Source organism: Lepidochelys kempii, chromosome 7 (assembly GCF_965140265.1).
Source record: "Lepidochelys kempii isolate rLepKem1 chromosome 7, rLepKem1.hap2, whole genome shotgun sequence".
Lineage (NCBI taxonomy): Eukaryota > Metazoa > Chordata > Testudines > Cheloniidae > Lepidochelys > Lepidochelys kempii.
In genome coordinates, this window is record NC_133262.1 from 29703410 (window position 1) to 29716256 (window position 12847).

At 54.7% G+C, this 12847-nt stretch overlaps 1 protein-coding gene across 1 annotated transcript; it reads left to right on the forward strand.

The window, feature by feature from the left end:
- Nucleotides 1-829: 829 nt before the first annotated feature.
- On the forward strand, nt 830-7801 carry YIF1A (Yip1 interacting factor homolog A, membrane trafficking protein). Its single transcript, XM_073351614.1, has 8 exons — nt 830-1028; nt 2100-2317; nt 2997-3101; nt 3464-3542; nt 3980-4037; nt 4493-4648; nt 5322-5415; nt 6015-7801. Exons 1-8 carry the CDS (start codon nt 998-1000, stop codon nt 6168-6170), a joined length of 897 nt encoding a protein of 298 aa, XP_073207715.1. The 5' UTR covers nt 830-997; the 3' UTR covers nt 6171-7801.
- Nucleotides 7802-12847: the final 5046 nt, after the last annotated feature.

Below are 12847 nucleotides of genomic sequence, written 5' to 3' on the forward strand. Positions count from 1 at the left end.
TGTGGTGTCCACAATTCAAGAAGAATTAGGTTCATAAATTGGAGAGGAGTCAGGGAAGAGCCACAAGAATGATTAAAGAATTGAAAATGTGCCTTAGATGAGAGACTCCAGAAGCTGAACCTGCTTACCTTAACAAAGAGCAGGTTAAGAGGTGGTTTGATCACAGTCTATATGTACCTACATGGGGAATGGAAATTTAACAACGAGCTTTTAAATCCAGCAGACAGAGATCTAACATCCAATGGCTGGAAACTGAACCAACACAGAGCCAGACTGGAAAGAAGGCATAATTTTTTTTACCAGTGAGGGTAATTAATCATTGGAGCAACTTCCCAAGGCTCATGGTGGATTCTTCATCAGACAACTTTTAAATCAAGAATCAGTGTTCCCCCCCCCCCCCTCAAGTAGCTGCTCTAGTTCAAACAGGAATTAATTCAGGACAGTCCTGTGGCCTGTCACATGCAGGAGGACAGACTAGATGACCACAATGGTCCCTTCTGGCCTTGACATCTGTGACTGTATGTGCAGTGCGGGGGCACTGGTTGGCAGTAGCCACTAACCTCTGTACAGAGCATGGATCTAGTATGCAGAACCCTGGCTGAGTTACTCCCTCGCCCGCTCTGCTTGCCCTTTCGCAACTGCTGGCCCCCGCCCCCACACTCCTGGTACATAGAGCTTCATCCGCAGTAAACACGCATGCGCCTCTCCCTGCTGCCACACAGCCTGCCCTCTGACTTCTCATTGGAACAACTGGGTGTGGATTGATATCTCCTGAGCCAATCAGTGTGACCGTTTGTCCAATCCACGTGCGCCGGCGACCAATGGGAAGTGGGGAGCGTGTGGCCGGGGACGTGGCCGCTGCCGGGTCTCAGGGTCCGGTACGAGGCGCCCGCAGCGAACGAAGGGCCCGTGAAAGCGCCCGTGGGGGGGGGCCCGCAGCTCATTGTTATTCATACCCACAAAGCCCCGCGGAGGCTGGCCGCGCGCTGAGCCCGCCATGGCCTATCACCAGGGCTACGGGGGGCAAGGTGAGTGCGGGGCTCGGGGCGCGCCCTCTCCTGAGGGCTGGGCCGTTCGCCCCCCCTCCCGGTCCCCGCTGCTGCCTCCCTCGGGAGGCCCCGGGCCAGCGCTAGCCCCTGCCAGGCTGGTGTCTCCGCCGCGGCCTCCAGCCGCCCCCGGGCTCGCGGCGTCGGGTTCCCGCCGCTCCGGGCTCCCCTGGCCCCGCGCGTGGGCAGCTGTGGGGGCTGGACCCCAGCGGGCACTCGGGGGGTCTCTCCGGGGCTGGGGGCCTCAGGGTGGTTTGGGGGCAGCGCCCGGTGTAATGGGGCTCAGCCCTCCTGACACCGTCCAGGGCCCTGCAGGAGCTGGGGGGGGGACCCCAGGCCCTGTGTGGGGAGGGGCGATGCCACGGCCAGGCCTGCTGTGATGTGGCGTGAGTTAGATACACGGTAGAGTGCCCCCCCACCCCCACCCCAAGTCAGGAAGAAAAGACCAGCGTGTCCCTATTTCCCAGCTGCGTCCCATTCGCCGCTCCCCAGCAAGGCAGTTAGACACCAGGAGTAAGTCTTGATCTTCTCTTTGAGAAGCTGAGCAGCTCTAGCTCTTAAAGTCTTCGAGTGAGAGACTTTATTCTTCAGCCCCCAAGTCGCTTTGACGGCTCCTTTCTGCACGCTCTTCCGGTTTCCAAGCTGTGGCCCCAGAACCAGATGCCCTGTTCCAGTAAGGGTCTACCCAGTGCTGTGTGCTCCTACCTACACCTACTCTGGTTACAGATTGGGTGACTCCAAGGGTCGCCTTGGTCCTCATTGCCACAACATGGCACTGGGAGCTCATAGTCAGTTGCTTGTCCACTTTGACCCCTGGATCCTGTCCAGAGTCACTGCTCTCCAGGAGACAGTCCCAGCTCGATCGGCACGACCTGACCCCCTTGTTCTTAGATGGGTTGCCAATTTTGGCTGATTAAAATATAGTGTGTCTGAATGGGCCCTGCTCCCCAATCGATTCAGCTTGCTTTGTATGACAGCCCTGGCCCAGTCATTGTTTATCAATCTGCATGTTGTCTGCACATTTGATCAACGTTGATTTCATATGTATTGCAGGCTCCAAGCACCGAGTCAGGGGCCCCATGGTCCCTCCTGCCCCGGACCCCCACCAGCTCTTCGATGACACCAGTGCTGGTTTCCCACATGCACAAGGCACTCCCACCTCAGGAATCGACATGGGCTTCAACACCCTACTGGCTGACCCAATGGCTAACGTGGCCGTGGCGTATGGCTCCTCCATCGCCAGCCAGAGCAAGGACATTGTCCACAAGGAGGTACAGGAGGGACAAGACCCAGACCCCTGCATTGCACAGGGCTAGAATGGAGGGGGCTGGGCAGATTGGGGGTGCTGAATGCTCTGCAGCCTCTGGAGTCTGCATACCCTGCCCCCCCATGGTCGGGAGAGTCCTCCCCTACTGTGGCAGTACCCCCTCTGCTGGGCAGAGGGAACTGAGTCTCCATGGTCCTTTCCCAAAAGGGAGCACGGTCTGCTTGTTAAAGTGAGGGGTCTGGAAGTCAGGACTCCTGGGTTCCTTTCTCAGCTCTGGGAGGCGAGTGGACCTCGGGGGCCAGGATTCCTGGGTTATATACCTGGCGGTGGTAGGGGAGTGGGATCTAGTGGATTAGAGCCAGGATGGGCTGGGAGCCAGGACTCCAGGGTTCCCTTCCTGTCTCTTTGCCTCAGTTTCTTGTCTATAAATTGGATCTGGCCCGCACAGGAGAATGGGGAGGTGTCACTAGTTGACTAGTGATGGGCTTTGTCCTGCCAGGATGCCCCAAGCGCAGTAAGCCCCTGTCACACACATCCCATTTTGCCCAGTGCAGTAATCTCCTTGTGCAGCCTGGTGTGATTAGTCCTCCATTATGCCCCATAGCACGACCCCCTGCTCTTCCTGGCACAGTAAGTCCCAAGTCCCCTTTCTGGTTCCATAACCTGTCTCTCTCCCTGCACAGATCCACAGGTTCATGTCTGTGAACAGGCTCAAATATTTTTTCGCCGTGGACACTGCCTACGTGACCAAGAAGCTGGCGCTGCTGCTCTTCCCATATGCACACCAGGTACGGGACGCCCTTGCCGCACATCCTGATGCAGAAGCTGTGGGATTGAAAGTCATGACTCCTGGGTTCTCTCCCCAGCTCTGGGAGGGGAATAGGATCAAGTGGGATAGAGGAGCATGGGCTGAGAGCCAGGGCTCATGGGTTCTATTTGCAGTTCTGGGAGGAGATTGTGGTTCAGTGGGATACTGGGGGGATGATGGGGGGTTTGCCTGGGAAACCAGGACTCTTGGATTCTAGTCCGGGTTCTGCCATTGGTTCAATTGCATGATGATGATGATGTCTGTGCCTGAGTTTCCCCTGCTTAATGGATAAGGATCTGCAAGGCTTAGAGGCAGTATCTAATCACTCTCCCTTCTCTTTAGAACTGGGAGGTTCGGTACAGCAGGGACACACCCCTGACACCCCGGCAGGACATCAACGCACCCGACCTGTACATCCCCAGTGAGTATGATCAAGCAAATAGTGATGGGGAAGGGGCCTCTCCTCCTAGCCCAGGTTAGTCAGGTCTGATGCCCTCCACTCTCAGGCCACTCACCCACAGCCCCAGAGGCCAGGGCCTGATGACCCTTCTCCTAGGACTGGTAGCTAGGGTCTAAGGGACCCCCCGTTTCTGTCTGTATCTAGTGTGAGAGAGAGAGCAGTTGGGAGGTGTCAGACAGAGAGAGAGGGTGTGTATGGGAATGAATGGATGGTGGGGCGCATGAATGGGGGTGGGGGGTCAGTGGACAGACTGCCCGGTCAGTTAGGCAGACAGACATAGCTAGCACTGTCCCCTGGGAGGCTGATCCCCTCCCCTCACATTCCCTGTCCTGTCTATGGGTTGTGTTTTCCCCTTAGTGGAAGCTCTAGCTCATGCTTCATCTGTGTCTCTATTTCAGCCATGGCCTTTATCACCTATATCCTGTTGGCCGGCATAGCCCTGGGCCTGCAGCAAAGGTGGGTCCTGCTTCCCTGGAGCCACCAAAACTCTCAGCCCACCTTTGTCCCACAGACTTTGTCAGAGGCGCTCTCCCCTTGCAGGCAGTGCTGACCCCAGTGCCCTAGCACAGTGGGTCCTTTGTTCCAGTGATTCCCAGGTGTGGAGGATCCACCTGGGGTTTTCCTCAAAAGCTGAGGTGTGAACCCAGGTGTCCTCCTAGCCAGGTTCCAGATTGGGTGACTCTACCTGTCTCTAAATCCCTGCTACAGTTTCTGCCAGCTGCAGGATTCTCCCCCATTTCCTCTCTCAAACTTGGGTGTAGCTTTGCTATGTGCTGGTAAACGGTCCCTGCACCCCACTCCAGAGGTGGCTGCGTCTCAATGCCAGGCAAGGGATCCCTGTATAAATAGCACCTGCACCCCACCCCAGAGTCAGAAGTTAAGGCTGATTTGCTATCATGGTTCCTTGGCAGGTTCTCCCCGGAGGTGCTGGGCATGTGCGCCAGCACTGCCTTTGTGTGGGTCGTTATCGAGGTCCTCGCCCTGCTGCTGAGTCTGTACCTAGTGACAGTGCAGAGCGACCTCACGCCCTTTGACCTGCTCGCCTACAGTGGGTACAAATATGTGGGGTGAGTCTGCACACAGGACAGCTCTGCTGCCACAAGCCAGCTGGGCGGGCAGCAGTGCCAGGCAACTCTCAGGGAGGGGGGGTTCAAGGCTACAAATGTGGGGCAGAGGTTACAGAAAACTAGGCTGAAATGCAAATAATTTAATGAAAACAAAAAATTAATTATCTAAATTTTTAATGGAAAATTTCAGTATTTTGGCAAAAATTTAAATTCTGATAATATTTCAGTTTTGCTCAAAAATTTTGGGGGAAAAGCTGCTGTTAGGGCATCATGGGAGTTATAGTCCGGGAGCCTCAAGCCCCCATTCTCCACTGTGCGAGTTTCCCTTGCACGGACTATATCTCCCATGATGCACCAGTGGGGTGGGCCTTGGGGTTCTGCTGGAATGCGGGGCTGGACTGGGTAATGCTGGGGTGGGGTTGGGGGCTCTGCCAGGGTTGGGATGACTGGATGGGGCGAAGCTGAGAGTGGGTCTGAGGTGTCCAGCTGGGAACGGGGGACTGTGTGGGATGATACTGAGGGTGAGTCTGAGGAGTCCCACCAGGGTGAGGGAGCAGGCTGGATGACATGATGCTGGAGTATGGAGTCTGGTGCATCTGTGCAGGGAGGGGAGATCTGAGGAGCCCCCTCTCACTGCCTGGCCCTGCCCTCCCCTAATTTCTGTCTCCTCCAGGATGATCCTGGCTGTACTGGGGGGGCTGCTCTTTGGCAGTGATGGGTACTACGTGGCCCTTGCCTGGACATCCTGTGCCCTCATGTACTTCCTGGTGAGTGCAGGGCCCAATACGGACACCTACAGCCTCTGTAATCTCTAGGGCCAGCCCCTATATAGACACATAGAGCCCCCATAAATCCCTGGCACTAGGCACCCAGGAATGGGGGTTGCTTCTCTATAGCAGCTATAGCCCCTGTAACCCCACAGGTTGGAGGTGCTTGGGAGTGGAGAAAGGGGAAGAGCCTCAGAAGTGAGCGAGGCCATGTGGCCTGTGGGCCGTTTGAGGCCATCCCATTGGGCTAGTCTCCAGGGCCCTGTCCCCACAGGGTGGTATCTGCCAATCCCAGCTGCAGGGCAGCGGCAGCAGTAGCCTTTGAACATGGGGCGTCATGGGACTTGGTAATGGCTCCCTCAGCCACAGTAGCTGCAATGTTCAACTCACCCCATGGGGGCAGCGCAGTCCCCACAATCCTGAGAGGTGGGGCCCTGGGCATGGGGCTGTGTGAGGAGAGGAGTGGGCATGGATAATTACCAGTTCATCCCCCATGTCTAATGCTGTCTCCCCACAGCTGAGGTGGTGGCAGGGAGAGACAGGGGCAGGTGGGTTACCAGGCCAGGCTCCCCCCTATATCTAATGTTGTCTTTCCCCAGGCACGCTCCCTGCGAATGAAGCTCCACCCGTCCCTGGTGCCAGATGGGATGGGGCATCCCAGGGGCGGTGGGCGTGGTCAGACCTATGTCACCCTGGGGGCTGCTGCCTGCCAGCCACTCATCGTCTACTGGCTCACCTTCCACCTGGTCCGCTGAGATGGGGCAGCGTAGCGCCTGGGGGACAGTCCTTCCCAGACACATGGACTCCTGGGACGCCCCCAGACGTAGAGGCACCCAGGAGACACAACCTGCAATGCACAGCTGGCGGGGACCACACACAACCTGAAGCATGGACACGTCAGACCCCCATGCGGGGTCTGGCAGCCAGGACTTCTGGGTTCTATCCCTAATTGGCTGGGTGACCTGAGGCGCGTCCCTTCTCCTGCCTATGCCTCAGTTTCACCCTCATTATGAAGGAGGGATGATAACACTAACCTGCCCTCTGGGACTTCCCCAGCCACATCACCTCGGGTGCAGGGCCCTATCCCCCCACCTCCCTTCTGCTGGTGAGTATTTGGTCCTTCAGTCCCCTGCGGTGGAAAGTAACCTAAAAAAACAGTGTTTCCAGCATATCAGTGTTTTCCCGGAAAACTCCATCAAAACCCAACACTGGGAGAGAGGGAATAAAGAGTCCTGACTAACTAGCAGTCTGTGTGTCAGTGCTGGGCCATGGTGCTAGGGGGAGCTTTACAGCAGGGAGTGGGACAGTGGCCCAATAGGGGGCACTTTGCCCTTGCAGCCCTGGCCCCAATGCCCAGACATGGTACTAGGCGGGCTGTGCAGCAGGAAGCAGGATGGGGGCTCAGAAGGGGAGCATTCTACCCTTGCAGGCTTTGTGGACCCCTCTACACACAGCACTAGTACAGTGCCCCTCAATCGCAACTTGAAGCCACTCTGCAATTTCTGTCCCATTCATAGAACCATAGATTATATATCACAGAATCATAGATATGTAGGGCTGGAAGAGAGAGCTAGACCAGCCTGCTGCTCTGAGGCAGGACTGAGTACAACAGGGATCTTTGGGATCATCTACTCTGACCTGTATGACACAGGCCATGGGACTGAGCTGAATTAATTCCTGTTTGAACTAGAGCAGATATTTTAGAACAAATCCAATCTTGATTTTAAAATTGCCAGTGACGGAGAATCCACCACAATCCTTAGGAAGTTGTTCAATAGTTAATTATTAAATTGTTAAAAACTTGTGCCTTATTTCCAGTCTGAATTTGTCTAACTTCAACTTCCAGCCATTAGATCGTGTTAGACCTTTGTCGGCTAGATTGATGAGCCCTCTGTTATCCAAGTGCTGTTCCCCACTAGGTACTTCTAAAGTGTGACCAAGTAATCCGTTAGCTTTCTCTTTGTTAAGCCAAATAGATCAGGCCCCTGGAGTCTCTCACTATGAGGCATGTTCTCTAAGCCTTTAATCATTCTCCTAGGTCTTCTCTGAGCCCTCCAATTTATCAGCATCCCTCTTGCATTATGAACTGGATGCAGGATTCCAGCAGATGCTGCACCAGCGCCACCTACGAAAGTAACAGAACCTCCTTTCTACTCAATCTTCCCCTATTTATACATCCCAAGATTGCATTAGCCCTTTTGGCCACAGATTCACTTTGGGAGCTCACATTCAGCTGATTATCCACCACGACCCCCAAGCCCTTTTCAGAGTCACTCCCTCCCAGGATAGAGTCCCCCATCCTGTAAGTGTAACCTACATTCTTTGTTCCTATATGTATAACTTTACATTTTGCCATATTAAATCACATATTGGTTGTTTGCACCCAGCTTACCAGCTCGTTCTGTATCAGTGACTTATCCTTTTCATTATTCACTAGTCCTCCCATCTTTGTGTCGTCTGCAGACTTTATCAGCAATTATTTTTTGTTTTCTTCCATGTCATTGCTAAAAATACTAAACAGGATAGTGCCAAAAACCAATCACTGTGGGCCCCTAGTAGAAACATGCACCCAGTGATGATTTCCTGTTTACAAGTACAACATGAGACAGATCAGTAAGCCAGTTTTTAATCCAGTTAATGTGTGCTGTGGTGATTTAGTATTGATCTGGTTTCTTAAGATAGACTTCTGTAAGTCATTTGCCATGGTACCCCAGGATAAGTGTTTGACATCAACACTCATCTTTGACTCTCAAAAAAATATACCAAGTTATTTTGACAGGCTCTATTTTCCATAATCCTATGTTGATTGGTTTTAATTATACCACACTTCTTTATTAATTGAGTTCTCTTGTGTCAGTCATTCCATTATTGTGCCCTGGAGTGATGGAGGTGGGAGGTTCATTAGGGTTTGGTATCTTTACAGCTCAGGGTTGAGTGTTTGGCTATAGGGGGCTTTGAACCCATGTGGGGGACAAGTGCAGGCCCTGCTCCCTGCAATGCTTAAAGTAGTCTGAAAAAGGAGTTGTGGGAGGAAGAATTTCAAAGCCATTATCTTTGAAAACTCATGGTGCCTGGGGAAGGTCCCGGACAACTGGAAAAAGGCTAATGTAGTGCCCATCTTTAAAAAAGGGAAGGAGGAGGATGCAGGGAACTACAGGCCAGTCAGCCTCACCTCAGTCCCTGGAAAAATCGTGGAGCAGGTCCTCAAGGAATCAATTCTGAAGCGCTTAGAGGAGAGGAAAGTGATCGGAAACCGTCAGCATGGATTCACCAAAGGCAAGTCATGCCTGACTAATCTAATTGCCTTCTATGATGAGATAACTGGCTCTGTGGATGAGTGGAAAGCAGTGGACGGGTTGTTCCTTGACTTTAGCAAAGCTTTTGACACAGTCTCCCACAATATTCTTGCCAGCGAGTTAAAGAAGTATGGGCTGAATGAATGGACTATAAGATGGATAGAAGGCTGGCTAGATTGTCAGACTCAATGGGTAGTGATCAATGGCTCCATGTCTAGTTGGCAGCCGGTATCTAGTGGAGTGCCCCAAGGGTCGGTCCTGGGGCTGGTTTTGTTCAATAGCTTCATTAATGATCTGGAGGATGGTGTGGATTGCACCCTCAGCAAGTTTGCAGATGACACTGAACTGGGAGGAGTGGTAGATATGCTGGAGGGTAGGGATAGGACACAGAGGGCCCTAGACAAATTAGAGGATTGGGCCAAAAGAAATCTGTTGTGGTTCGACAAGGACAAGTGCAGAGTCCTGCACTTAGGACAGAAGAATCCCATGCACCGCTACAGACTAGGGACTGAATGGCTCAGCAGCAGTTCTGCAGAAAAGGACCTAGGGGTTACAGTGGACGAGAAGCTGGATATGAGTCAACAGTGTGCCCTTGTTGCCAAGAAGGCCAATGGCATTTTGGGATGTATAAGTAGGGGCATTGCCAGCAGATCGAGTGATGTGATCGTTCCCCTCTATTCGACATTGGTGAGGCCTCATTTGGAGTACTGTGTCCAGTTTTGGGCCCCACACTAGAAGGAGGATGTGGAAAAATTGGAAAACATCCAGCGAAGGGCAACAAAAATGATTAGGGGACTGGAACACATGACGTATGAGGAGAGGCTGAGGGAACTGGGATTGTTTAGTCTGCGGAAGAGAAGAATGAGGGGGGATTTGATAGCTGCTTTCAACTACCTGAAAGGGGGTTCCAAAGAGGATGGATCTAGACTGTTCTCAGTGGTAGCAGATAACAGAACAAGGAGTAATGGTCTCAAGGTTGGGTATTAGGAAAAACTTTTTCACTAGGAGGGTGGTGAAATCTCCTTCCTTAGAAGTTTTTAAGGTCAGGCTTGACAAAGCCCAGGCTGGGATGATTTAGTTGGGGATTGGCCCTGCTTTGAGCAGGGGGTTGGGCTAGATGACCTCCTGAGGTCCCTTCCAACCCTGATGTTCTATGATCTGTAATTTTCCACAGCTATTAAAGTGCCTTCACAGCTGCCTGCCCCATCAAACTGTCCCTCCTCTCACCCCCTATTAACTCTACCCCCACCCCTGCCTCCTCTGCACCTCCTGGGGGAAGAGCACTGTAGCAGCTCTGATTGGCCGCTTATACCACAGGAGGTGGGGCAAGCAGCCAATCAGAGCCCCTTTGCCAAGCACTTTAACCCTTGCCTCCACTATAGCCCAGGCCTGCTGCAGCACAGGGATGCAAGGGTGGGGAGGGGACCAGAGAGGGAGCTCTGGCTCATCCTGCCTTCAATGCTGCTGACATTGTCATTCTGCCTCTTGCCACCAGGTGTCAGTGCGAGCCCTTTGCGAGCCCAGCACACAGGGCCTTTTGCTCAGGGAAGCAAATGGAAGCAGATGTATTGGATCCCCACAAACTTTCCTCAGCAGATGCCCTGAGTTACAGGGGCCCTAGAACCCATGTGTACAGGGGGGGCGCTGAGAGCCATTGAACCCAACTGTAAACGCTGGATATGAAGGAAACCGCTTCAAGCTAGGGGGGTGCAAGAGCACCCCCCGTTTCAGCACCTATGCCCAGTTATGAGCCAGGGACCCCCATATGGGCCAGAGCAGCTATCGGTTTCCACCCCAGCTCTGCCAGTGCCCCTCAGTCCTGACCCACAGCCCCCTGATAGCCCAGCCTTGGGCTCCCCTTCTGTCTCAGGGTCTGTTAGTTAACTGCTCATCATCACCTTGCAACCACTCACCCCAAGAGCAATTAATGCTGCAATGCTGACCGCAGCAGTTGTGGGGGAGGCTCCCAGGTCTCCTGCCAGGCCTCCTCCCCCACCACTTCCCTTCACTGTGAATCCAGCACCTCAGTCAGCAGGGATGGGTGGGGGCAAGAAAGACAGATAAGCTCTACTCCTCCCCCAGCACTGTCTTTCCCCCCCACCCCAAGCTCCAACCAACTCCCCCACCCTCCACTCTCCCCATTTCTGACACATCTGGAGGTTGGTGGCTCTTCCAATTAAGCAGAGATCTTGGGGGTGGGGGGGTGAATGAGGTGTGAACTCTCCCCCACACCCCCCTCCAGTGAGCTGAGACTGGAACCCCACTGTCCTGCCGCCCAGCTCATCCCACTAGTTCCATGGCCTGTCCCGCAGCGAGGCCTAAAACCTAGTAGTCCTGACACCCGGCCCCCACCTCCCACCACTCTAACCAATAGACCCAGACCCCACAGGCCTGGCGGCCAGCCTTCCCAGCTCTAACCCTGACACACCTTGCACAAGCACCATCACCCATGCCTGTGCACCAAAAGCCAGCACCTCTTCCCTCTGCCCCTAGGGAAAGGCCCTGTAGTCCATTCCCTGTACCCCCACACCAGTCTGTTTCCCCTGTCTTGGGGCTGGATTGGCTGTGGTGCTCACCACCCCCACCCCCCGCGCCCCGAGGGTAGGACACAAACACACGCTTGCTCCCCCAGCCCAGTCTAGGTGCGCCCACATTAACTATCCTGCTTTGTTTAATGGAGAAATGGAGCGAATCAAGGACAAATTCAAGAGCATTGTAGCAGGCGGGGGTGGGAGGGGGGAGCTGAGGGCAGCCCCAGGGCCAGCAGCTGGGGTCCTGTGGCTGGAGATGGGGCCAGCTCGGGAGCGGTCAGGTGGCAACTCACCTAAACAGATTAAATCCATCAGCGCTGCAGCTCATGGCTAATGTGCTGGAGCAAGTGGGGAGGACAGTGAGCACTGGCCATTACATAACAGCTCCCACCCTGGCGGCTGGGCTCCTACCGCTGCATTCCCCCACCCACCCCCCGGCCAAACCCAAAATGCTGATGGGGCATGTCTCAGTGCCAGGCAGGGTGGGGGAGGAAATCTGTATAAACAGCCCCAGCACGCCACCCCAGAGGCAGCTGCTGCTCACTGCCAGGCGAGGGAACCCCTGTATAAACAGCCGCCATGCCCCACGCCAGAGGCAGCTGCAGCATGGCGCCAGGAAAGGGATCCCTCGCGCCACGGCTGTGATGGCGCCTTCCCAGCAGATCAAAGCCTGGGGGAGGTGGCTCTTTGCCAGTGCAGGGTTCTCGTTCTCGTTCACAATCTCTCCTGGCAGCATAGTGACAAATTTGATCCGAGACTTGATAAATGGCCCAGAAAACAGCAGTTGCTGATTATTCTCCAGCGCTTCAAAGAGCTTTGCAGCCCTACAACTGCCCCAGGAGAGAATTTTACTGAGCTCATTACAGAGGGGAAACATGTCAGCGAAGAATCCTGGCTAACAGCGCCCCCCCACACACACCCCCAAACCCCAGTCCTCTCCCAGTGGAGTGACAGAGCCCTGCAGGCCTCACAGGGTCCCCCCCTCTCCGTGGCTAAGCCTCTAGCCCCCCTCCCACCAGCTGGGGAAAGAACCCAGGAATCCCTGCCCAGGTTCCAGTAGTGGGGATGTCCCTGGGCCTGGCTAGCTGGGCTGCCCCATAGGGACTGAGCTCGCTGCCTACACTGTGACTATGATCCACCGCCCCTGTCCCCCACAGCAGCCAACCCTGGGGTTGTCCCTTTGGCTCAGGCAGGAGTAACAGACCAAGCCACCGCTGAGTGACTGCTGGCCGGGCAGGTGGCTGGGGTGTGTGGGCAGTGGGGGAGTGTGTGTCCTGAAGGCTCTGTGTGAGGCTAGTTGGGGGGGGTGGGGGGGACCCTGTAAGGGGTGTTGGGGGGGGCAGGAGTTTGGTCTGGCAAGAAGGGATGAAGGGCTGAGCCCGTGAGTGTGTGCCCACTGGTGCTCAAGGGCTGCGTACGCTCCAACAGCAGTGCCTAGCCCTGGGGTGAGAGCACACATCCCATCCTGGCAGGCTTTGGGGGGTCCCTGTGGTAATGGCCACGCAGAAGCAGGGCTGCCAGCAGTCCCTTATTACACGGGACGTACGTCCCTTATACTTTCACCTCAACAAGCTCTGGAGTTGCTGAGTGCTGCAAAAAGCAGCA